This window comes from Rhinoraja longicauda, chromosome 33 (assembly GCF_053455715.1).
Source record: "Rhinoraja longicauda isolate Sanriku21f chromosome 33, sRhiLon1.1, whole genome shotgun sequence".
In the NCBI taxonomy this organism is placed as follows: Eukaryota; Metazoa; Chordata; class Chondrichthyes; order Rajiformes; family Arhynchobatidae; genus Rhinoraja; species Rhinoraja longicauda.
In genome coordinates, this window is record NC_135985.1 from 14,309,263 (window position 1) to 14,336,532 (window position 27,270).

General features: G+C 42.5%; 1 protein-coding gene across 2 annotated transcripts in view; it reads right to left on the bottom strand.

Moving 5' to 3' along the window:
- Nucleotides 1-13,195: 13,195 nt before the first annotated feature.
- sppl2a (signal peptide peptidase like 2A) overlaps nt 13,196-27,270 on the bottom strand; it is a 30,781-nt gene continuing 16,706 nt past the window's right edge. Inside the window, exons 9-15 of one of the 2 annotated variants that reach the window (XM_078427236.1) lie at nt 26,914-26,995; nt 26,021-26,095; nt 22,520-22,579; nt 21,873-21,972; nt 20,987-21,064; nt 18,343-18,503; nt 13,196-13,996 (exon numbers count right to left, since the gene is read on the bottom strand). In XM_078427236.1, coding sequence (XP_078283362.1) covers nt 13,913-13,996; nt 18,343-18,503; nt 20,987-21,064; nt 21,873-21,972; nt 22,520-22,579; nt 26,021-26,095; nt 26,914-26,995 — 640 coding nt within the window. In that variant the 3' untranslated portion in view covers nt 13,196-13,912. The remainder of the gene's footprint in view (nt 13,997-18,342; nt 18,504-20,986; nt 21,065-21,872; nt 21,973-22,519; nt 22,580-26,020; nt 26,096-26,913; nt 26,996-27,270) is intronic. The other variant, XM_078427237.1, reaches the window with a different exon arrangement.

Genomic DNA, 27,270 nt, shown 5'->3' on the forward strand with positions numbered 1-27,270 from the left:
ACCCAGCCAATTAACCTACATACCTGTACGTCTTTGGAGTATCTACTCACAATGCCACTTTGGGATAATGGATGCATCCCTAAATTCCTCTAAACCCAATGCTCTGGTCCTATTATTTACTGTATACCTTCCCCTTACATTTTACCTCCCAAAGAACAACACCTCACGCTTGTCCAGATTAAACTATATTTGCCGTTTCTCCAACCATATTCGTAATTGGTCTATATCAGCTGAATCAATACAATACAATACAATATCTTTATTGTCATTGTACAATTACAACGAGATTAAGAATGCCACTTCCATATCAATGCTATAAAATAAATAAATAAATCACGGCAAAAACAAAAACAACAAAGTGGGGGGAGAAAAAAAAAGGAGAAAAGGTAAAGTTCAAAAAAGGTTCATGCAGGGTCAGTTGTGCCAGAGGACCCTGTGGGCAGAGACAGATCATGGCGGGCTCTCAGCAGGTCCGATTCAGAGCAGTTATAGCTCTAGGAATAAAGCTGGTTCGTAGTCTGGAGGTGCGGGCGTAGAAGACCTTGTAACGTCTGCCAGATGGAAGTAGTTCAGACGGTGGCATGGGTGTGTGGAGTCCTTGTAGATGCTGGTGGCTTTCCTGAGGCAGCATGCGTTGTAGATGTCCTCCAGGGCTGGTAGCTGTATCCCAATGATCCTCTGCGCTCTGCAGACGACCCGCTGAAGACAACCTTCAATTGACAACCTTCCCACCATCTAAACTCCACCAATATATGTTTTGTCTGCAAATTTTCTAGTCAGTCCACCTGTGGTCGCAGATCTCCAGTCAGAGGCACGAAACATGTTCCCAATGTTGGGAGAGTCCAGAACCAGGGGCCACAGTTTATGAATAAGGGGTAGGCCATTTAGAACAGAGATGAGGAAAAACTTTTTCACTCAGAGTTGTAAATCTGTGGAATTCTCTGCCTCAGAAGGCAGTGGAGGCCAATTCTCTGGATGCTTTCAAGAGTTAGATAGAGCAGGAACGGGGTACTGATTGTGAATGATCAGCCATGATCACATTGAATGGCGGTGCTGGCTCGAAGGGCCGAATGGCCTATTCCTGCACCTATTGCCTATTATCCATAATAACACTTCACTAACCTGTCTTCTATGACCAAGCCAATTATGAATCCAATCTGCAAAGTCTCCATTTGTGTCTTAATCTTTTGCAGCAACCTTACCATGAGGAGTCTTGTCAAAAGCTATATTGAATTCCATGTATAGAACATTCTCTTGCCCTCAATCATTTTCACTGCCTCTTCCAAAAAGTTGAAGAAAAGCTATGAGATGAGGCCACTTCAAGAGTGAGAAAGCAAACAAAGAGAACGTGATGAAATGTGAGGCAATGGGAGATGTCACTAGGTCAGGCTGTGCTAGTGGAGTTTAAATAATGGGCCAATGTAACAGCTATTATAGTTCTCTTTACAGACAAAAGGCAAGTTATCTTTACACTGCAGAAGAGGACAAAATTGGGAGAATGCAAGTCTTTAAGTGAAGGTTGTAGTAAGCTAGAGATTGGAAGGATCAAGGTCAAGGAAGGATTTGAATAGAATGAATTTGTAAATTATATTGTAATATGGCCTTTGCTGTTTACCAACCACAGATAATAGGCCAATAGGACACAGGTCAGATTATGCAGGTGGTAGAATTAAAAGTTCATTTAAAGAAATTCAACTTTATAAAGTATGGAGAATGTGATCAGGCAGGAGAACAATAAAACTCAATCATCTTGGGGATAATTAAAACATGGATGAGGATTTTTGGAGTAAGTTGAGGCAAATGTCATGGACTAATTCAACACATTGAGAATAACACTTCCAGTTTAGAGAAATGAGGGAGACCATTCGGTGGTTTCAAAATTATTGACAATTACTTTTCAAAAAAGTGGTCCATCTAAATTCTTATTGAAAAAGCAACAGTGCAAAAATAAGGGAGATCTCTGAGAAAACCCAACTTTGCATTTGGACAGCAAAAGAAAGAAAGGGTGTTCACTTTGCAGGTTTCCAAATCCCTAATGTGTGTTTTTCAAAATAAAGGGAAAAAGTGACCAAACACCCTAGAACACAAATACTATTCTGAAAAACCACAGGTAGAATGCTAATTGTACATAGAAATATATGCATAGATAATAGGTGCAGGAATAGGCCATTCGGCCTATACAGTGAATTGGCCTCCGCTGCCTTCTGTGGCAGAGAACTCCACATATTCACAACTCTCTGGGTGAAAAAGTTTTTCCTCCTCTCAATCTTAAATGGCCTACACATTCTTAAACTGTGACCCCTGGTTCTGGCCTCCCCCCAATATTGGGAACATTTTTCCTGCATCTAACCTGTCCAAACCCTTAATAATTTTGTATGGTTCTATGAGATCCCCTCATCTAAATTCCAGTGAATATAAGACCAGTCGATCCATTCTTTCATCATATGTCAATCCCACCATCCCGGGAATTAACCTGGTGAATCTGAGCTGCACTCCCTCAATAGCAAGAATGTCCTTCCTCAAATTAGGAGACCAAAACTGCACACAATACTCCAGGTGTGGTCTCACCAGGGCCCAGTACACCCGCAGTAGGACCTCCTTGCTCCTATACTCAAATCCTCTCGCTATGAAGGCCAACGTGCCATTTGTTTTCTTCACTGCCTGCTGTACCTGAATGCTTACTTTCAGTAACTGATGTACAAGGACACCGAGATCTCATTGCTCCTCCCTTTTTCCTAATCTGACACCAATCAAATAATAATCTGCCTTCCTGTTCTCACCACCAAAGCGGATAACCTCACATTTATCCACATTATACTGCATCTGCCCACTCACCCAACCTATCCATCACCCTGCAGCTTCATAGCATCCTCCTCGCAGCTCACACTGCCACCCAGCTTTGTGTCATCCACAAACTGAGAGATTCTTACATTTAATTCCTTTGTCTAAATTGTTAATATCTGCTTTGATAACAGGCAGTGAGATATGGCAGGCTTTGATGAAGAGTCATCATAATTTAATGTTAGCGATAAATATTTTCTCACCAAAGAAAAAAACACTTGCCACAATTTTGAGTTCACCATCTTCTGTCCCTTGGACTCTTTGGATTGTGTTCTTATTCGGGCATTTGATCTCACCACGGAGAGGTCAGGAATGAATGCAGTCTGTCTGGAACAACGCCCTGACAGAGAAGCTGATCATAGCAATTAAATAAACTGAAGGGGCTGTCTATCCTCCATGCACTAATTCTTCAATATGTTGCACAGAATTATGTCTTTTGATAATATATAATTAAAACAGTTTGTTTTCCTTTCCCTGCTGCTCCTCCCCACCCCAAGACCTTTGTTTTGCAAAATATTCTTGCTAGGCACCAGTAAAGTGAAAACACATCTTGGAAATGTAAATGTTGGATTAGCAACCATGACAAAGAGTTGTTAAATCACACATTGCTAAATATGTTGAAATTTGAATAAAGATTAATTCTGATGTTAACTGGTCTGCATATTTTCATTGTTAAGTTCTTGTGTTAATTATTGGACATTTTCTTTACAAATCATCCATTTTCTATTAGCCTGCCAATGAAGGAATGAAATCCAGGACACCAAAAAGGTTAATCTACCATGTAGAAAATAGAGGGTGTGCTTTTAAAAGCTTATTGATTACAGGAAGACAATTGACCAGAAGCCTTTTCCACTGTTTTCACTGATAATATCCAGTCAATTTGTTCCAATGTCTGTATTGTGACCTCAACCCAAAACACTGCTTGGCATCAGCTCTCATCATGAGCTCAACCCCACTGGTAAATCATACCAAATCCGACCTCCTTTCAGCTCATACCCAGCATTCATTCACTAACACTTACTGTTAGCTCACACCATCTCCAACTGATACAAAATGACAACTTTCACAAACCACAATTCATCAACCCATACCAAAGGCCTGCACTCTACATATTTTGTGCATTAACCCATACCTTCCTTTAACACAACCATCAACTCAAAACTACCATCAAAGCATGCTGTCAACTTGCTCCCTGTCAACCCCCAGGCACATTCAACTCATCAACCCACATTCACCAATAAATTCAAACCCCCACAGCTCATATCTGTGAACAGGTCACACCCACCATCATCTTGGACCCACCATGAGATTACCCCCATCTTCAGACTAAACTAACATAGAAACATAGAAAATAGGTGCAGGAGTAGGCCATTCGGCCCTTTGAGCCTGCACCGCCATTCAATATGATCATGGCTGATCATCCAGCTCAGTAACCTGTACCTGCCTTCTCTCCATACCCCCTGATCCCTTTAGCCACAAGGGCCACATCTAACTCCCTCTTAAATATAGCCAATGAACTGGCCTCAACTACCTTCTGTGGCAGAGAATTCCACAGACTCACCACTCTCTGTGTGAAGAAATGTTTTCTCATCTCGGGCCTAAAAGACTAAACGAGTTACATGTCTTCTAAGGAGAGATTGGACATGCTAGTTTTGAATCCACAAAAAACTCAGAAGGCATCAGGACCTAAACATTCCAGAATGGAAATGTCAAATACTGGAGAGCATAGTGAAGGGGGAAAGATTAAAGGAGATTTAGGAAACAATTTTTTAATAAACAGAGAGTGGTAGATGCACAGAACGTGTTACCAGCAGAAGTGGCAGAAGCATTTATGAATAATAATATTTAAGAATTATTTAGGCAGACATATGAGCAGGCAGGGGATACAGGGCAAATGGACCTAGTGCAGACAGATGGAATTCATTTAGATGGCTTCATGGTTGGTGCAGTTATTAAGGGCCTGTTCCTGAGCTGCATTGTTGTAATTCCAATAGGTGTTTGAGGCAAGAATGTTTTCTCTGATGAAACAAATCAAGAACAAAGGATCACAGTTTAAAAATAAGGGATTGCCTATTTAAGACAGGCAAAGTAAACTTTTTTTCTCTGATGGTTATGAGTCTTTGGAGCTCCATCAGAAGGAGGTGGAAGCAGTCTGAATGTTCTTTGGGCTGAGGGGGAGAGATACAGTTAATCTGGGTAAAATGCAAGAGGATATTGCATTCAGAGCAGACATTATGTTATCAAATAGTAGACTAGGAATGAAAGGCAGAATGGCCGAATCCTACTCCTAATGTGTGTATTCTTAAGTGACTCAGATCCACTATTTGTTTACAGCCATTTTAAATTTATAGCAACCCATTTTCTGTTCAATCTACAATCGACTGAAATCAACTTGCCCAGTAAGAACTAACTCCCACTGAAAATTCCTACTCACCATGAACTCACACACCATCAAGTAACATCAACCTACACTTTATATCAACTCCCATTCATCGTAAACACCAAATCAGAGCCACCATTGATATATGTACACCATTAACCCATAGGGACCATTAATTCACACCAACTAACTCATTTCTAAACTGGAACCACCATTTCCTATTGATTATCAATGCGCACCAACCTACAACTACAATCATCTTACTCCCACCATGTGCTTGCACCCACCAATGAACAGCCATCATCCAAATCCACCAACCCACACCCATTGTCAATTATATCAATTCAGACCAATTCACAACTTTCGTCAACTTGTGCTATCTCACAAACACCATGACCTCGACCCATTACCAACTTACACCTTCTCAACCACCATACATCAATGTATGCCAACTGACATATACTTTGAGCTCACCCATCAACACACCCACTGACCTTGCTGACCAATTCATATCCAGTGTTAATTCCTAACACACGCCACAAACAACTCCTATCAATATACGCCACAATCAATTATCAACACATCACAATCAACTCACTCCGATCAACACTTGCTACAATCAACTCACTCCTATCAACACCCACCACTATCAATTTGCAGCAGCTCACCACCCATTATTTGGTCACATGAACCACTAACTAGTGTGCACCAGAATTTTACACTAACTCACACCCAATGTTAATTCACATCCACCATCTTCACACGCATCAACATGCACAAACTGAAATCCACCATCTGCTCATACCCACCAATATCTGAAGCCACTGCCCTTCAGATCTGCATATTTAATATTCTTCCAAAAACAGCTTTGTACTTTGGGATTAAATACTTTTCCAGAGATTATGTACATTAAAAGTGCCTTTCACGGAATCTGTCAGTAGCTAGAAAATATGCAAACTCTGATTCCACCATTATTTAAAAAATCTTTAACTTTAATGTGTTCTGTTAAATTCACAATATTTAGATACGTAGTTACATTTGATTTACACCACTAACCTGCAACAAATCACTCTACTGAGACCATAGCCTTGTTGCAAACACTAATTCCCAATGAGATTGCAGCCATATTCACTGTTGTTGTTCTACAGATAAACCATCAGGATTAGATTCTAGTTTGGGGGTTGCACTTACCAGATGTGCCATTGGGGGAGCCACAAAGTAGATAGCGTTGATTCCATCTGTAGTTGGGAGAAGTGGAGCCTTTACCTTGGGCATGTTATTATGGCAGGAGGCAGAGGCAGGCTTGCTGCAAGGGCATTCCACGTCCTTGATGTGAGGGTGTTCACACTAGTGCATTCTGTAGGTTTATCAGGAAATTTCTCTGCACTTTGTTTGTATAATAACATGGCCCTATGCCAGCCCCAATTACATCCCTCTCCAGCCTATGTTCCAACCAGGCTCTGTGCTGCTTTGAGCCGTCACGTCCTCTTTTCCAAAATAGGCAGTTGCACTCTTCTCATTTGGTGCCCAAAGGTGGGACACACACACCTAAATGTACAACTCTTCCTCATAGGTGATTTATAATTTAATCTTAGCCTGTTTGTTAACATGCTGATTGCTGCCTGTGTCAGATATTCTCTCATTGCTTGTAGCCAAGTCTGTACAGAGTACCGTCAGGATATTTCAGCACATCTTTATCAGGAAACCTCCCTGATCTAGGTTGCTACGACTGACGACTGAGGCTCAAATCAACACAGATCAAAAACAAAACTCCTGAAAATGCACCAAATCTGAAATTGTAAAGCATGTCAGGCAACATCTTTGAAAAGGAAGAGAGCTAACTAGATACTATTTTTTATCAGAACTGGATGGGGCTTTTGGGATGAAGTGAGAACTTATAGATTAGACTGGATGAGACTAAGCAGAAGCTAGTTAATTGTCTGAAAATGTTGTTCAATATTGAGTTTGTAAGGAACCTATTGGAAGATAGAGTGATGCTTCTTGTGCTTAAGCTTTGTTGAAAAGGTATAGTAGATCAAGGACGGATGGAGAGGGATTGACAGAGAGAACTAAAGTGACAGGTGAACTCATGCAAAGCAGTTACCCAATCTGCACTTGGTCTCCCCATCCTGGAGGAGATCCTATCCCATAGCCCCTCATCAATGGATCATCCTTTGTTTTATCCAATACCACCTTCAAACACATCTCCTTCTTCCCCACCCTCTTCTCTTTGCACCAGCATTCTGAAGGACTGAGAAATCATTGACAGCCTAGTCCACTCATCAAATCACACCCTCCCCTCCCAACCAATAACCTGTGACATATTGAACTCCCCCCTCTCCCCCCCACAAAAAGAAAAACAGGATGCCACACCTGTGCTTTCACTCATTCCCTCTACCTGGGCCCCATTTTTCATGTCAGGCAGAAATGTACTTGCACCTTTTCCAATTTTGCTCAGAGTATTTGCCGCTCACAACCTTCACCACAACAGACCAAGCTCCAGTGGAACACCTCTGAGGCAGCATCTCCGTAGAGAAGTCAAGTCAAGTCAATTTTATTTGTATGGCACATTTAAAAACAACCCACGTTGACCAAAGTGCTGTACATCAGTTCAGGTACTAAGAAACGAACATACAATGGCACACAAACATAACAGCACATACATAAACAGTTCGCAGCGCCCCCTCAGAGGGCCTCAAACGCTAGGGAGTAGAAATAGGTTTTGAGCCTGAACTTAAAGGAGTCGATGGAGGGGGCAGTTCTGATGGGGAGAGGGATGCTGTTCCACTGTCTAGGAGCTGCAACCCCAAAAGCGCTGTCACCCCTGAGCTTAAGCCTAGACCGCGGGATAGTCAGTAGCCCCAAATTGGCCGACCTGAGGGACCTGGAGATAGAGTGGTGGGTTAGAAGATTTTTGATATGGGGGGTGCAAGCCCGTTTAGGGCTTTGTATGTGAATAGGAGTTGAAGTTGATTCTGTACCGTACTGGGAGCCAGTGGAGAGAGGCCAGAATCGGGTTGATGTGGTCCCTTTTACGGGTACCCGTCAGGAGTCTCGCTGCGGCGTTTTGGACCAATTGCAGGCGGGACAGGGATGATTAGCTGATCCCAGTGTATAGGGAGTTGCAGTAGTCTAGGCGGGAGGAAATGAATGCGTGAATGATTTTTTCAATGTCGTCAAATTAGAGGAATGGTTTGATTTTAGCTATGGTACGAAGCTGGAAGAAGCTGGCTTTTACCACAGCGTTGACTTGCTTGTCAAACTTTAATGCAGAGTCAAATATCACACCCAGGTTTTTGACATGCGGTTTGACCAGGGAGGATAGGCTTCCAAGGCTGCCTGTTATCGTTTTGATGGAGTCGGGGGGGGGGGGGGGCGAATAGGATGACCTCAGACTTGCTCTCATTTAGTTGAAGGAAGTTCTGTGCCATCCAACATTTTATGTCCTCAAGGCAGTGCGTGAGGCTGATTAAATTTGACCGGTTGTTGGGTTTCAGGGGGAGATAAAGCTGTGTCATCCGCATAGCAGTGGAAGGAAATGCCGTGCCTTTGAATGATTTGGCCAAGGGGGAGCATGTACAGAGAGAAGAGAATGGGGCCTAGGATGAAGCCTTGTGGAACCCCGCAGGGGAGGCTAGCTGGGGAAGAGGATGGGTGACGTTTCGGGTCGAGATCCTTCTTCAGACTGATGTCAGGGGAGTGGGTGGGACAAAGATAGAATGTAGTTGGAGACAGTAAGACTGTTGGGAGAACTGGGAAGGGGATAGAGGGAAAGCAAGGACTATTTGAAGTTAGAGAAGTCAATGTTCATACCGCTGTGGTGTAGGCTACCCAAGTGAAATATGTGCAGAATGCAGGTGTGACCCCCAAGCTTCTACTCATTGATCACTTTAATTCTCCACCCTACTAACAGTCTAACATCTTCCTACACTTGAACGCTGCAATGAAGTTCAATGCAAGTTCGATGAACAGCACATCATTTCTGATTGGGCATATTCCAGTCTTCCAAACTCAACATTATGTCCAACAATGTTAAACACTGATTCTTCTAATATCATTGATAACTTCTGGCCAACCATCTTCTATTTCTTATCCATTACCTCTTCGTTATCAATTCTCTCCTGCCCACCACCCAACACAGACCTTTTGTTCTCTCCTCGGTTTATCTTTAATTTACCCAGTTCCAATGAAAACTGTTTCTCTCTCCACAGATGCAGCCTCTCCTGTTGAGTATTTCCATAATTTTCTGTTTTTCATTTAAAATGTAGATGCTTGAACTGGTACCAATCCTTGCTATTTTTCTCATAGCCCCAAATTATTCCCTCAGAGATCTCAAAGTCCACATACAATCTCACAAAAAAAATGTTTTTGAATTCCAATCCCTTGCAAAAGAGGGCCACCACAACGTTGATCTTCACTGCATGATTACCAGTGTCCAGATCCCTTTGTACCCAATTTCAGTTTCATTCCTCAAAACTATTCTAATTTTTATTCTTTCTACCAAGTTAATAACCTTACATTTACCTCACATAATTAGCTCTTACATTTTTCTGTTTTTAATTCATGTCACTCACTATATTTCCTCTTTTCAGTATTCAGGAAAATTGGTTAATTGCGGATTTTCAAAAACATCAGTCAAGACATGCATCTCTCTCTGTAAATGGATGCATTGAAAATGCAAAAAACTATGCATTCATGCATCACAAAATGCTGGAGTGACGTTTCGGGTCGAGACCCTTCTTCAGACAGATGTCAGGGGGGCGGGACAAAGAAAGGATATAGGTGGAGACAGGATGACAGTGGGAGAACTGGGAAGGGGGAGGGGAAGAGACAGACAGAGGAACTATCTAAAGTTGGAGAAGTCAATGTCCATATCACTGGGCTGCAAGTTGCCCAGGCGAAATATGAGGCGCTGTTCCTCCAATTTCCGGTGGGCCTCACTATGGCACTGGAGGAGGCCCATGACAGAAAGGTCAGACTGGGAGTGGGAGGGGGAGTTGAAGTGCTCAGCCACCAGCAGATGAGGTGCACCGGGATATAACATCTGCAGTTATTTTCCTACATGCATTCATGTATAATTTCCACATTGCCCATTAGGGAGTTCATCCCCCATCGGAACATAAACAGGACAGCAATAGCCAGATAGCTGTTTTATCAAGGTTATTGTTTTCTTTCTTGCTGATCCTGCTTGCAATGTATCACAAATTATTTGTCAAAAATGATCAGTGAAACTGCAGAGCTGAGAGACTCCTGCAGCAGGCAAACTGCTTACTTAATTTAGCATGCTGCCCGATTCCATCATTGCCCCCAAATATTAACTATAACATTTTCCTGTTCTTCTTATTATCCTTTAACTTCTGTTAGTTTTGTTAGTAAGGCCGACAACAGAACTTGCAATTCAATTTTTAAGTCCGTGACTGATGTCGTACAGATGCTGTGAAATCCAACAGGCACTTTTGCCAGAAGCTGTGTAAAAAAAAAATGGTAACTCTGCAGAATTTCCAGACTAGTTTAGGATTTAGCTTCATAATTCCTATTAATTTTGGTATAAGCTTCATTCCCATTCATGAAAGCCCACACACTATACTCTGAGCCACATATCTGGCTGCACTTGCATTTGCTCAGGTACATGGATAGGAAGGGTTTCGAGGGATATGGGCCAAATGCAGGCAAATGGGATTATCGCAGAAAGCCAGCGTGATATGTATGGACAAGTGGGGCCGAACGGTCGGTTTCCTTGCTGTAGAATAGCTCCAAGGCTGACCTTTCTCCCCAATGCCAAGCCAGTGATCTGTACACCCCACAGATCAGGGTGTTCTCTACGTGTTTTGAAAACCACGTGGAACATTGAAAGCAAATTATTCTCTCAAAAGTGCCTACTTACTTGGAGTGAGAATACAGTGGAGAATCGCCAGACTGGCTACAGAAGTGGCGAGTCTGTCAAAAGAGAAGGTAGTAAGATAAAAAGGGTAGTCATAGGCTAGCTGTCCCTGCATCCACCCCTTCAACAATTCTGTTTGTTTCAATCAGGAGAGATTGAGCAGGTGAAGACTATACTTTTTATAGTTAAAAATGAGATGTTACCTTATGGGAAGGTACAAAGTCCTTCAAAAGATCAACATGATAGATGTTGGGAGAACGGTGCCTTGGCCTTCAGAGAAATAGAAAACAATCTGGACATAGGGGAACCGGTGTAGAAAAACAGCATCTCATTGTGCTTGGGTAGCCTACAATTCGTGGCATGAACATTAAAGTCTTTATTTACAACCAATACCCTCCTTTGCCTACCCTGGTGCGCACACATTTCTCCCACCACCCTCTTCAACTTTCTTTCCCCTCTGTTAACTCATCTCCCATCTCAGAATACCATATTTGCCCTCCCTCCAGTCCCCTTCCACTCATATCCCTCCACCTGCTTTTACATTTCAGTCAGCGTCTTTATCTGGCACCTTTTGTCTGTAGTCTGATAAAGGGTCCGGTCCCGAAATGTCACCTATCCATGTCCAGAGATGCTACCTGACCAGTTGAGCTATTCCAGCACTTTGATTTCTATGCAAGATTCCAGCATCTGTAATTCCCTATGTCTCCACTGTAGAAAGTATCTTCACAGATTGCAACATGGCCAGGTAATGCCAATGCACAGGAATGCAAGAGGCTGTAAAGAGTGGTGGACTCAGTCCTGTCTATCACAGGCACAACCCTCCCCACTATTGGAAGTGTTCATACCAGGCACAGCCTCAAAGGGGCAGCATTCATCATCAACGATCCCCATAATCTGGACCATGCCCTTTGTTCGCTGCTGCCACCAGCAGGACATGCAGAAGCCTGGCATCCAACACCACAGGTTCAGGATCATCTATTTTACCATCAGGTTCTTTAACCAACCTGTACAATCTAATCCTTGCACAAGCATGGACTTATTTTCCACTGCCTGTGATTTGCACCACTAGTTTTATTGGCACAAACATTTCTTCTATCTTTCAGAATTTGTAATTTACGTTTGTGTGTTGTCCGACTCTGTGCCTCCGATGCTGTTGCAAGCAAGTTGTTCAGTGTACCTGTAATCACCGTTCTTGTGTAGATGCCAGTAAACTCGATCTATTGAATGCTGGAGGCTCACAGAGCCCAAAGGCTTCATCCTCTTCCTCTTTATCTTCAGCTTTGGTACTACAAATGAAACTGAACTAAAAATCACTGAATTATTACAGCACAGGAGGCTCATTGAGTCTACACTGTATCCAAGAAACAGCCTTGATTGCATTTTCTTCACTCAACAAGGCCATGAATTCCAGATCATTACCACTTGCGGCATTTATTTAAACAAGTTCTTCCTCACAAGTCCCTTACTTTGTCAAAATGTTATATCTATCTCCCAGATCACTGAATCACACACTGAAGGGAACAACTTCCTTCTTGCCATATTAAATGGTTGTACATATTTATGAAATTTCCTCTCAACATTTTTAACATTACCTCAGCTTATCCAGTCTAGCCTTGCAGCAGAAATCCCTCATCCAATTTTTGTTTAAGCTGACATCAAGCAAGGCAGAAATTAGGTCTAGTGTGAATCTGTTGGGTAAGATCATGGCTTACCTGGTAGAATGTTGCTGACAAACTAGGATAGAATAGAATTTTATTTTGCAGGCAACCAAATTTGAGAAGGATGCTCCACAATCCCTCTGGGGCAAGGAAGTCAAAGGCATGAGTGATTGGTGCTACTCCCTGTACTTCTCTTGAAGTTGTCAACAAGGGAGCAACTCTTCAGCCACTGTAAGGAGTTATTTGGATGACTCTCCCTGTGGCAGGCAGCAGACTCCTATTTCATAAGATACGAGGCCATTGAGTACATCAATCTATGACCATTCTCAGGTCCATCCCATCCCCCTTTATTTCCCCTTAACCTACTCACTCAACTCCCCTCCCACCTTTTGCACCTCAGTGAAAGCCATCATTGAAGAATTCTTCAAGCCAGAGGAATTTCCAAATGTATTTAATAAAATAATTCTGCAGGTTACATTCCCTTATTTAAATCATAACAAAGAGGATTTCAATTCATCTTCAAACATTAGCACACCCTGTTTCACAGAATGTATTTCAATAATCAAAGTTAGATGCAAATCATATTACTCAGCAGTGCAAGTTAATCGTCACCTCCGATGTACAAAATGATTCAAATAGACTTTACATGATCAAACCTGTCTGGTTAGTGTTAAATTGGAATAGAAACAGAACCCTATTTGGCATCAATTGGAGGATGCACAGGAACAGTTGAATAAATGACTGAAAGCAATATCGGCATGAAATCTGGGCTTCATTTTTAAAGATTTGGTTTTGTTCAAACATTTCTGAATTAATATGTGTTCTTGACCTTCTTCAGAGCAGTAACTGCCATTCATGTTAGTCCAAGAGCAACCAGAAAAGTTTGACCAGATTAACCAAAGTTTGAATGTAATAACATATTTATCTATGACATTTACATCCAACAGTTTCCGAAGTAGTAAAAGTACATAACAGATTCTCAGATTCAGAAAAAATCATGTAATTACAAAAATATTTCAACGTAGAAATTTGTGCTTAGAGGCAGGAGACACTAGTTTGTCAAGTAATCACAAATTCTGGATTACCCCCAGAATTTCCTAATTATTTGGTAACAAAGTACATGTAGAAAATGAGTTGCAGTAAAGTAGTAAATTATATCTCGGAGGGATTTTCAGACACTGGCTCAATGAGAGCAGCAGTAGATTCTTCGCTTGCTGCATCAACTGGGGTCATCATCTGAGGGGAGAAACACCCAGTTATTCAGGGCAGTGAATGTCTGCATTCAGTTAATCCTTCAGAGGGGAAAGATACACTGCTTTCCAGAAAATCAACAAGGCTCCTCCATAATATAAAACATTTCACGTGTTAAAAAACCTTACCATAGCAGTCACTTAATGGAACATCTGAAATTCAAGATTGGAAACAATCAGTACTTTATAATTGAAAAATACTTACTCGAAACTGCTCTCTCAAGAAAGCATGTGTCACATGTGTGAATACAGCTTAGACAGTAAAAAGAGCCTGCAGGAAAATTGACACCCCACAAGTGGGAGTTAATGATTTCGGGTGGACGTGTTCCTGTAAAGGTGAAAGTCAAGGACAGCAAGTCCAAGGAACCTTGGATGTCAAGGGAAAACAAGGCTTGCATGAAGGGGGGAAAAAAGGAAGCAGATGTCACATGAAGAGAAATGGAAACAAAGGATGCCCTTCACCTGTATAGAAAGTTTGGGGGAAGGAGGGAGGTACTTAAAGAAATTTATGTCAAATAGGAGGCACAAAATATCATGGCAGACCAGATTAAAGAAAATGCCAAATCATTAAGGATAACAGAATAACCAGGAAAAGAATGGGATCCATTGGGGACCAAAGGGGAAACCTGTGCATGGAGCCAGAGGACTTGAACTTAAATTAGTACCCCTCCACAGTCACTGAGGACACTGTTCTTGGCAGATTGAGGGAGGGGTGAGAGTAAAACAATTAAATTATTGAACACATTATCATTAAAATGGGGGGGGATATTAGATATCTTAGCAGGCTTAACAGTGGATAAATCCCTCAGACCTGATGAGATATATCTGACTGTTATGGGAAGGGAGAAAACTGCCGGGGCCCTGGCAGATGGAGGCTCACAGATGTGACAAACATTGTTAGCAGTGTTGATAGCGAGGATAGTTCTGGACTGCGGGATGATATTGATTATTTGATAGGAATAGGCAGAGCAATGGCAGATGGAATTTAATCCTGAAATTCTCTGGTACTAGACCTCCCCAAATGGTGTTTGTGTAATAGGAATTGGATAAACAGATTCTCACCATAAAGCACCTGCTGAGCTCACGGAAACTTGTCAGTCTGAGTATCAGAGGGCTTTAAACGTTATTTTATACAATTTGTGCCTTGTAAAACCTAAATATAGCACAAACGTTCATAAATGTGACCAAATATTAATGCTGAGGAGACAAAATTGTATGAGCATAGCTAAAGCTGCATTAAAGACAAATTGCTTGAAAGTGATGCAGATTTGCTTTGTGCAGGAATGGTAGGCAGGCAAGTAGTGACTTCACATTTCAATCTCACAGCTGCAGTTTCATGTGTGGAAAGACTGGCATCAGGAAAAGTGACCATGAAAAAAATCCTAGATTGCTTTGAATTGAGGTAGACTGAGATTGACTCCTCTCGCTCCCCCCCCCCCCCCCCCCACCCACCCCACCCCACCCCACCTCGATCCTTTCCACTCATCACTTTAATTTCATGTTTCATGTATTTTGCATTTTTATGATTGTTGGCAGATCAATTTCCCTCCTGGGATAAATAAAGTTCTATCGTATCGTGTTCACAGTTCCTTGTGCTGGTTAGGGATGGGATCTACGTCTGGTTTACGTGTTACCTAGAAGGCAACTGACGCAGATGATAAATCAAGCTTTGATCATGTCATCTACATTGCTGGAACACAGTACAACACAAAGTTCATGGAAAAGTCTGGGGTCTCTCTGAAGCTTGAATTTCTGAATTATTTTAACTGGGAAAAACAGAGCATCAACAACAAAGTATTTAACATTTTGGATTTCCTCCCACACCCTCTTCCTCTGTCCAGTGACCACACCTTGATCAATGGCGTAGTGACAAAGCATCACTTGGATGGGGAGGACAAAGCCCTGTCGGGTTAGGTTGTCTACACGATCACTCCAGGCCCCTTCCTTCAAGGGTAGCCCAACCACAGTAGTATGGTTTAAATTTAAATGTCAGACTCAAGGATGTGAAATTGTCCATTATAATTGTGAAATGAGCTTCACTTTCTTCTGAACTGAACCAAATCAACAGATCAGAATAGACTAAAGCAAACCTTTAAGCACTCAGATAATAAGCAGCACATTGTCAGAGCAAGGCTACACACCGCCATACTGTCACCCCACTGACAACTATGCAAAGATCACCTGCCTGAGGTGCCGCCAGCCATGCCAGCCCCTAGTCACCATCTTCAATCCCAGCAAGCTGTACCATCACAAATGGTCCCAGATCAATCACCCACAGAAATTTGCAAGACATCCAGTCATATGTTGTTTGCCTACTGAAGTCCACCACATCTTAAGGAAAGCTTATTTTTATTGCTCTAGACAGCACATGGGAATCATTGTGGGAGACAGAGTTGCTTTAGTTCATTAGATTTGATCACTAATCGCTGTTTCAAGACAGACATCTCAACAAAAATCATTAATTTGATAAGAACAAAGTCAATAATCACAGTTACAACAAACTAAAGCAAACAGCTTAAAGATTTGATTTTCAAGCAGCTTTCATTTCTTCCAAATGCAAATATTTGACATACAGTTCAAAATGACCAGCAGCATGCTTTTTTTAGGCAAAATTGAATTTGGAATAGTGCACCAGAAGGAAAAAGGAGAAAGTAACAACAGAAAGACACAACCGGAATGAAGGAATTGATAGGCTACAAGCCCCCAACAAATATAGCGGTGTCATTGCCTTGGGTCCCATCCCATGGACGGCACGGTGGCGCAGCGGTAGAGTTGCTGCCTTACAGCGAATGCAGTGCCGGAGACACATGTTCGATCCTGACTACGGGCGCCGTCTGTACGGAGTTTGTATGTTCTCCCCGTGACCTGCGTGGGTTTTCTCCGAGATCTTCCTTTTCCTCCCACACTCCAAAGACGTACAGGTATGTAGGTTAATTGGCTGGGCAAATGTAAAAATTGTCCCAATTGTGTGTAGGATAGTGTTAATGTGCAGGGATCGCTGGGCGGCGCGGACTCGGTGGGCCGAAGGGCCTGTTTCCGCGCTGTACCTCTAAATCTAAATCTAGACTGACTTGTTACTTCATCAAGAATCAATCATGTTGTGATTTCAGACCCATAGCAAAGGTCAGCATGCACAAAGAGAACACAGCTCATTCCCCAAAGAATATTAGTGACATTTTTTTAATTGCCAATACCGATGCAAGATTTTTAATTCCACATATCTTGATGAACTGGACTACATTCCCTTTCCAATACAATCACAATCTACATAACATTTATTTGGCTGAGCCTTCTAATTGAAATCATATCCTGGCAACTTAACAAACTCTCCTCCTCCAGTGCCATAGTGAGGCCCACCAGAAATTGGAGGAACAGCACCTCATATTTCGCCTGGGCAGTTTGCAGCCCAGTGGTATGAACATCGACTTCTCCAACTTTAGATAGTTCCTCTGTCCCTCCCTTCCCCATCTCCTTCCCAGATCTCCCTCCATCTTCCTGTCTCCACCTATATCCCTCCTTTGTCCCGCCCACCTGACATCAGTCTGAAGAAGGGTCTCGACCCGAAACGTCACCCATTCCTTCTCTCCCGAGATGCTGCCTGACCTGCTGAGTTACTCCAGCATTTTTTGAATAAATCAACTTAACAAACCCGTCAGTTTGACCAGCATTCAAAGACAGATCCATGTGCTAATCAAATTATCTGCCACTACACTTAAAAAAAAAAAAAAATACTGGCCACCACTAAATTATTCACCATTGTGGAACTTGGTAGATTTGAAGAACATATTTTTTCAGGTCTGAACAGTTTTACCGTCTTTAGCTGGTGACATGTAAAAATAGCTCAAAGAGCTACATGATCAAATAACACTATGATAATGTCTTTTGCATAATGGGAAAATTAAAATGTTAATACAGTGTCTAAAGTTCTTTATCAAGCTAACAATCAGACATCTGATGAAATTGGATAGGCAACATTTCAGGCCAGGACCGTTCTTCGGTCTGAAGGGTCCTAATTCAAAACATCACCTATCCATTTTCTCCAGAGATGCTGCCTGACTTGCCAAGTTACTCCAGCACTGTGCGTCAATCTTTGGTATAAACCAGCATCTGCTGTCCATTTTTATAACGATCAGACATACTGCAATATAAATAGTAAAAATAGCCATACATTGGCAATACATTTGTGGCCACCCCTAAAGGTACTTTAATGGCTAGCCACAAATGTATTGCCTGTAGCAAGACACTGAGATTGGCATACAAAGTCAGACAAGCACTTTTTAAAAGTTTAATTATAAATTATTCAAACACAGAGGAGCTACGAATTCTTCTAACCTCATAAACACTTCCCGTCCAAAATATTCTTAATTCCTTCCGCGTGATGGCCGTTATAGTGCAAGTGATGAGAGTACATGGTACAAGGTAGAGTAGAGCAGGCTGTGCCATCTTCATAATGATCAGAACAACAAATGTCAACACCATGCCTGTCGCATATGCTGAATAAAAAAAGAATTTACAATTAAATATTACTTCCCATTTCAGAACTGCAGAATAGACAGAAAAGCAGTTTGTCTCCCTCTGATCTTCAATACTTCCAGCATATCCATTCTGTGAAAGGTTAGTGGGATTTGATCCAAATTCCAAACTCATGTAAAGCATCCAGATAGCAAGTGCTGTGTTTCCCTTAAACAAACACACACTGCCATTGGTTGTTAACTAACCCACCTCACATGACCTCAAGCAACACCTTTGTCCATTAACATGCAGAATCTTGCTGTGAACCAAGTGATTTTTCATTAATAAAGATACGCTGTTGCATTTTCAAAGTAGTTAAATGCATATGATGGATCAAATTGTTCTTTGCCCAACTTGAATCCCTACATCCTGGTACTGATCTCTGGTGACCTTGGCCTAATGTCCAGTCGCAATATCTGATGGGTGGGTGTTCAATATTCACTGGCTACTCCCCAAAAATTAGGACCAGAGTTAAGAATTGTTTTTCCTTTCATTAAGCAATCTCCTCAGTGAGTCAGATTAGGCTTTGTATCACTGGGCGCGCAAGTCAGAGAACACAGAACATTATACTGGAAGTAGGGGATGGCAGATTGAAAAAGATTCCTTTAAGTCAGTCTCAGAATCTGTTAGAATTGGGAGTCAACTGGTAGCATGGTGAACTGGAGTTTACATGTAGGACCCACTCCTGACATATGCAATTCTGTTCAGTAACACGGCCAGCACTGAAGGGATTTGTGTTCCATGTGCAGTTACATGCTCAACACCTCATAAACCCACAAACTACCAAGAACAAGGGCAGTAGGCGAATGGAAACATTATCTGCAGGTCCCCCCCCCCCCCCCAAACAGCACACCATCTTCACATGGAAATGTAGCACAAAGCCCTCAAATACCTGTGCAAATCTTGGAACTCCCTCCTCTTCAACACTATAGGGAAAAACACTGGTGGCCATCCACAGCGTAGAGACCAAGGCCCCCTCTGTACCCCCAGACTAATCAATAACCTCCCATTTACTATTTGTTTGAACTTTTACAACTCCTCAAATGCATTAACGTACTTCTCTGCAATAAATTCCAGGAGAACAGGTGAACAATGTTGTTGAAAAGTCATGCAGGATGTTGTCTTTTATTAACCTTGTCCAAGATTATGCTAGAATTGTTGTTCTTGTGTTAGGCTGGTCTTACAACCGACCAGGATGTGCTTGAGGTTTGCTGGAACTGCACACAGGGGGCAGGCTGGATCCTCTCCCAGCCAAAGATTTCGGTTTGTGGGAGAGGGAAGGACTTCATAAGTGGCTCTGATAATAAAGCTCAACATACTTGACTCCATGCTCCACAGCTCACTCCATGTGATCTTCCTCCTCCCAATGCCATCCCACTTCATCCAGCGGCCTTGCTTGGATTGGGATATGGCTTTGGCACACCTGGCTGCTTCTTCTTGGCGACGCACCTCCTCCACCACCAGGTGCCGACGTTCAGCTGGAGCAGCCTTTTACCAGGTAGGTTTCATTGCTCCCAGGCCAAAGCCCCCTCGGCCTTGTTGGACATGGCCCACTATGTCCCGGTGTCAGAGGGCGGATTTTGCCTCCAGTACAACTGCTGCTGGAGTCCATTTCTTCCCTGTTGCTAGGGTTGGAGCGACACCTCTTACTATTGGGTCCCGGGATTCTGTAAGTGTCATGTCCAGCCTTGCTTTGAATTCCTCCACCGGGCTTGAGACTGGCAGTGAGAGGGCTCCATTCCCATAGAGTCCTATGCTGCTGAGGCATCTCGGTAGCCCAAGCCACTTCCTCACTTGTTAACTACTTACTGGTAGAACGACAGGCAGCATCAGAACTAAACCAAAGGTCTCAGAATCCACACAAATTGTTTTTTCCCCTCCAAGGTTAATGGACCCGCTGAACATTTCCAGCACTCTGCTTATGGTGTGGTATGGAACTTTGTTTGTCACATGTACCAAGGTATTTCAGATTCCGAGCATCTGCATTTTTTGGTTTTCACCTGGCAGAAGGATCAGCTTGTGAGCAATACAATGTCAGAGAGGGTAGTGGTTTGGAACTGATGGTCTGAAAAAGTGATGGAGGCAGAGTTGTCCCATTTACGCAGTACTTGGATGCATGTCTGAAGAGCAGTGATCTGCAGGGCCGAGGTTGGATTTGGTTGGCTGGCAGGGGAACAATAAATGACCTTCTCCTTGGTTGTACGTTGTCTACAATTCTGTGAAAAGTTTAACAGAGGCTGGTTCGGCATAAAGACCCACAGCTTCCCAATTCTCTAATTCATTATCAAAGGCAGAACAGTTTGTGACTAATATAACAGCCATTTAAGTCAAGATTCTACAGATTTTACTGTACTGTACTGTATGATCATTTACAAACCTTATTCATGATGGAATTGTTTTTTCTGACAATTATTAGCTATAAAAATATTTTTTCATTTACTAATTTGTATTAAAATTCCATTACCTATTGTACACAGAATGAAGTAGATGTTGTAGCCATTTGTCTCCACATCAAATCTTCGACAGTAAGCAACCAATAATCCTGCAAAATATGACATTGTGGCAGTGAAATTCACCATCCTGCACAATATATACACAATTCAGAACTCGGCTAAACTTGTACATTTGTAACTAGAACTGTTCCTTACTTTCGGCTCTGTGGAACTGAGGCAGGGTATACGCCAAATCTTTAGTTCAATGGGCAGTATTTGAGTTCAAGCACATATATGGACTTGTGAAAGTCTCTAACTCCATCACCTGAAGCCCATGATCCAAATCTTCCCTGAACTGCCAACATATTCAGCGCTACCTGCCGGGTTCCATAAATTTGATGCACTCCCAAATCCACCTGCCCCACCACCTCCACCCTGGTATAATCACACTGCACCTCCACCCTGACACAATCACACTGCACCTCCCATCACACCAACTGGATTCTCATTCTACAATTATCATACATTTCCTCTTTCTACAACTATGGCTTAATCACCTCCATTTGATTTGGGAAAAAAAACACCCTGATACAAATCTAACACCAAATCAAGCAATTGCTGTTCTACCAACAAAGGAATTACTCTTTCAAGCTGATAATGGGATTTTTTTGAGGGAAAGAAAAATAATTTACAGATTTCAGAAATTTCAGTGCAGAAGAAGCCATTCAGTTTTTTACCCCCACATAAATGACATAAAGTATTTACATTGTTACCTGTAAAAAAAATCAAATATCAACATTCAAATGTCCTCATTTATACAGAGGAAATAATCTAGAGCGAGTAAATTCTATGGCAGTCAACAGATTTGCAAATACTCAGTTCTCATAAAGTCATTCAGTGGGTGCAGAATTTACTCACCTGGCACAATAATATCGCCAAACCCCAGGACAGAAAATGGAATTCCACACAAGGTTGCAACAGACGGCACCAATCTCGGCACTCTGATAATTACAGGCAACTAGAGAAAACAGCCACAGTCAAGATCATTAACTGAACCACAAACAAAGATGCAATAGGAAGAAGATGCAACTGTCATACTTCCTCACATCATCCGTTACTTTTCATAAGTACTGAAAATGTGAACGGTTCACAATTTGTTTTATTCTGACAATAGGCAACCTCTACATGTCACCTCCACAAGTCCTCAGCCAGGAACAGTATGCCCCAGTGATTCACAGACCTGATTTACAACCAGCAGGTAGAGCCAATTGAACTGGCCTGCCAGTTCAGCCAGGACAACCGGATAGCCCAAAACTAAGGATAGTTTTAAAAATAATTAAAAAGTAATTACCCTAAATGTAACATTTAAAATTTAAGCTTTGATAAACAGGTTCTTACTTTTTCATTGTAAGGCGCTGGTGCAACAGCAAGTTCCATTTAGTCGGTTCCAGTAGTCTAGAATCAAACCCGATATTAAGTGCACGAGGAATCCCAGTCCCAGCTTGACGACTAGTTAGCAAAGCACCAGCCTTAACCCATCACCAAAATGTTAGTTTCTATTTCACCTTTTCGACGCTGCCAGATCCAGATCCTGTCGCGACCTTAACCATAATGCTCTCGTGATTCTGCAACATGGAGAAACTTGTTGGAGTGACGGTACCAAGGTGCTCACATTCTCAGCATCAGTCAGTCAGTCTGATTCTGATTATCATTCACCAATCTTCAATCCACCCACCCCATCACCGCCTCTTTTGAGTACAGTAACTGGTATTTGCCTCGTGATTTTCTTCCCCATTGAAGACAAGCCGAGAGCTCAATCTACACCCAGAGTCCCTGACTGTGCACTGGGCAGCAGGCTCCAAGCCACCCAGGGGTGTACAGCTAGATCACAGGCCTCAGTGAGTCGGGGATCTTTAACCTAACTGGACTGTAAGACATTTTATAAATGTCCGAACACATCCTTTACACCTAGCATAATCGTTAATTACGTTTGGTTTAATATTGTTACATGTACAGTGGAATGTACAGAGGTATTGTGTTAATCTTTGTGTTACATGTTATCCAAATAAATCAGACATACCATACATCGATACAATCAGTTCAAACAAGTATGATAGAGCGAAGGGGAAGATACAGAGTGCAGAATATAACGGATGGTAGTAAATCGTTCTCTGGGAAGAGCATGCAGAGTCGCCATGCTCCAGCACCATCTTTGGATGCCATTTCTATTAGGCCTTTCACTAACAAAGCTCTTTGCAGCCAATTAAATATCACTGTACAGGATTGACTGGTTAATCTAATCTTAACAAGACAGGTTAATAGAATAGCTAGGGGCGCATGGGGGAACATGCCTACTCTTCTTCAGATTAGTGTAGTGGGATTTTCAACATCCACCGGAGAGCAGACAGGGCCTTGGTTTAAGAACAAGACAATGACACTTGTGACAGGCCACTGAGGTGTCAGTATAGGATTGTGCAATCCACATCTACAGGCTGGGACATGAAGCCATAATCTTCATTTGGCAACAGTGCTGTTGCGCACTATTTCTAACTGAACCACAGCTAGCAGTTCTTTCACTAGATCAAATACCACACTCTACAGAAACTAATGGTTCATAAAGCAAATTATTTCAATGAAGGTATTAGTGTTATAATTAAAGTGGGAAATGCTGCATTTCAGTACAAAGAGTAAAATGATTTAAAACCCAACAGTGCAATTTTAAATGGGGTATGAAACACGAATCCATGAATCTCTGGATACAGCAGAACAAGGCAAGAAGATTATTTAGATCCTTGGTTTTAAGATACAAAAAAAGGCCAATAATTAAAAATCTGAAACACACCAAAAATGCTGTGAACTGCTCTTTACGACAAGGCTGGGAGGTTGCAAAGTAGTTTTAGTGGAATGGTCCACAGACGAAGAGATTCCGATTTGCAGACAAAAAATACAGAAGTTGAGGTTTCAAGCTAAGATAATACAAATAGAGGGGCGGTGAGGTGAGTTTTTCTTTATTTATGGCATGTGAGCAAATTCCTTCAATAATGCCCTGACCAATCAAAACCCACAGCAGCTTCCTTTGTGCAAGGATTGCTTTGCCCATGACACCCATCAATTTCCATTTTACCAGGGCTCCTTGGCACCCTGAAACTGATCAAATGCTGCTTTGATGTTTATGAATTCACCTCTGGATACAGCTTGGAAGCAGGCCCTTCAGTCTGTGCCGACCATTGTTCACACACGTTCTACAGTATCCCATTTAGGCATTCACTTCCTACACGCCAGGGACAATTTACAGAGGCTAATTAACCCACAATCACATGCCAGGGATGTGGGAGCAAACGGACGAAGCATGACAAAGATGCGGGTTGATACTCCATTGGTGTCCTGGATCACCAACTACCTGACTGGACGACCACAATATGTCAGGCTAAGGAACTGCGTCTCGAACATGGTGGTGAGCAACACAGGGGCCCCACAGGGGACAGTCCTCTCTCCCTTCCTGTTCACCATCTATACCTCAGGCTTCAGACATAACTTGGACTCCTGCCACCTGCAGAAATTTTCAGATGACTCTGCAATTGTGGGCTGCATCAGTGAGAGGAGGGACGCTGAATACAGAGGTGTAGTCAACGACTTTGCTGAGTGGTGTGGGCAGAATCACCAGCAGCTCAACACCGACAAGACTAAGGAGATAGTGGTGGACTTTAGGAGGAGAGGAACACCCCTGTCCCGTCTCCATCAATGGCGTGGATGTGCAATTTACCAGGGAGTACAAATACCTTAGAGTGGACCTAGACTGTAAACTGGACGGGTCCAGGAACACCGAGGCCCTCTGTACAAGAAGGGACAGAGCCTGCTGTACTCTTTGAGAATGCTCGGCTCCATCAATGACTGCAGGAAGATGCTGCAGATGTTTTACCAACCGGTGGTAGCCAGTGCCATCTACTTTGCTGCCGTGGGCAGGGGCAGCAGGGCGAAGGCCGTGGGCACCAATAGGATTAACAAACTCATCAATGCTGGCTGGCTCCATCCTAGGGATGGAGTTGGATTCATGGGAGGTAGTCTTGAAGGGGAGGATGCTCCTCAAATTGCGGAGCATCTTGGACAATACAGCTCACCCGCTCCATGACACACTGGTCAACCCGAGGAGTACCTTCAGCCACAGACTGGTTCCACTAAGATGCAGGACAGAACGCCACAGGAGATTCTTCTTTCCTGTGGCTATCAAACTGTACCACTCCTTCCCCTTCTGTCGTGGGGTAGACTGACTCCCCTTCCAACCCCCCCCTCCCCTCCTCCTCCGCAATCTTTACACATCCCCAATCCATTCCACTCATCACTTTAATTTCATGTTTCATGTATTTTGTGTTTTATGACTGTTGGCAGCTCTATTTGTATCATATCATAAACCAGAGCACCCAGAGAACACCCATATGGTCATAGGGAGAATGTGCAAACTCCACAGACGAAAGCACCCGAGGTTGGGATCGAACCCAGGTCACTAGCACTGTGAGGCGACAGCTCTACCAGTTGTACAGCCCAAATCTTTGGTCCATATTTTTAAGATTGCTACGAGCACTGGGGCATGTGGGCTCACAAACCCCAACCTGATGGATGAATAAATACCAACCATCGCACTGTTGACAATAACATTCATTTTACTGATGACAGATGATAGACTGATGCAGTGATAATTGGCTTGACTAGACTGGACTGAAAGTGCCTGTTTAGTCACAATGAGCTGAGTGGTCGGCCTGTTATAACATTTTATGATTCTATCACTAGCACTGAATTCTGAATTCATAGGTTCTACCAACACTTACCAGTCAGGAAAGAACAAAACAGATTTATACTTTTAAACATTGCAATCTAACTGTTTATGTTTCATGGACATAAACAGGACATTAGAAATCAAGAGAAACACCCACAGGGTAAGTGCACAAATTAAGACTTAAAACAGATTAGATCCTCGGATTCATTAACAGCTGTAAAGTGTAAAAGCTAGGCAGTTTACTCGACACCTGTAGACACTGGGCTGCATTGCACGGCGGGAAGCTAGAACTCACCGGCGTAAAGAGTGGCGAGATGAAAACAAAGAAGACATCATAGATGAGGAGGAGAACCAGCAGGATGACACAGGACTGGAAAACAAGTGAAGAGGATTGGCACCTAGCAAATAACACATCCTTTGTGCTACAGGCTTCCAAATGTGCTGAAGCTACTTCAGCCCACCAGTACCAAGCAATCACAATCCCAATAACATTCCCTGTGGCCCATTTCCCCCACAGTCTCATCAACTCCACCTTCACCACCCCACCCCTAAAGATTCTACCACATCAACATATCAGGGGCAATTCACAATAGATAATTACTTTACCAACAGACATATCTTTGGGATGTGGGAAGAAACCAGTACCCAGTCAGAGAGAACATGCAAAAACCACAAGGGCAGCATCTGAGGTCAGGATTGATCGTGTTAAGCCAGAATAGCTCTACCAATTAGGTCATGCATATTGTCCTAGAAAACAAAAACCATGCAGAATGACTGACATGCATTCAGCTTGCCCCTACCACAAGCTCCATTTCCTCACTGTGTCTGTTTTTAATGCTCCCCTTTCCATTCAGCTTAATCAGCAAATGCTGGGAAGCACCTGCCTCACTGGGTTTTCCAAAGTCCATAACCTCTGAAGCCACCACACACTGCTCATCCCGATGTTTACGAGATTAGTCAACCAACTATCCAGAATCAGCATCGGCTCACATGATTTTCAGCATCCAAGTAATAAGTAATACCTCAGTGACTTCCCAAAATCCACTTTTGTTTTCAGAATTTCCCTTAAGGATTAAAATCCACTTTCTTTTGCATTATTATCACATGATGAGCAGATAGTTCGACAACAGAAAAATACTTTGCCCGTTTCAATATACCCAGGATATTCCCGAACAACACATACATTACCTTATAATGAGGCATCTTCAAGGTCTTCAAGAAGTTAAGGCAAAAGGCAACTCCAAGACAGTCGTGTAGAATCCAAACCCATCTAAAATACAAGTCAGTGAATTTAATGCCAACTCTGTATTTAACAAAGAGTGTAACAATGATCTTGGACCCATTTGCCAATAAACACAAGACCTTTATTAGGTGAAAGGACTTCATTCTCAAAGGATACACTCCCAGTCTCCTGAAAAACAATGAAAGAGCTAATGGCTATTAACTTTGCATGATGGGATACTTGACCATTGGTTGTAAAACTACTTGTATGCTTGTGTAGCTTCTATATTGTTGGAAGTGGAGAAATACTAACAGCTCATATGG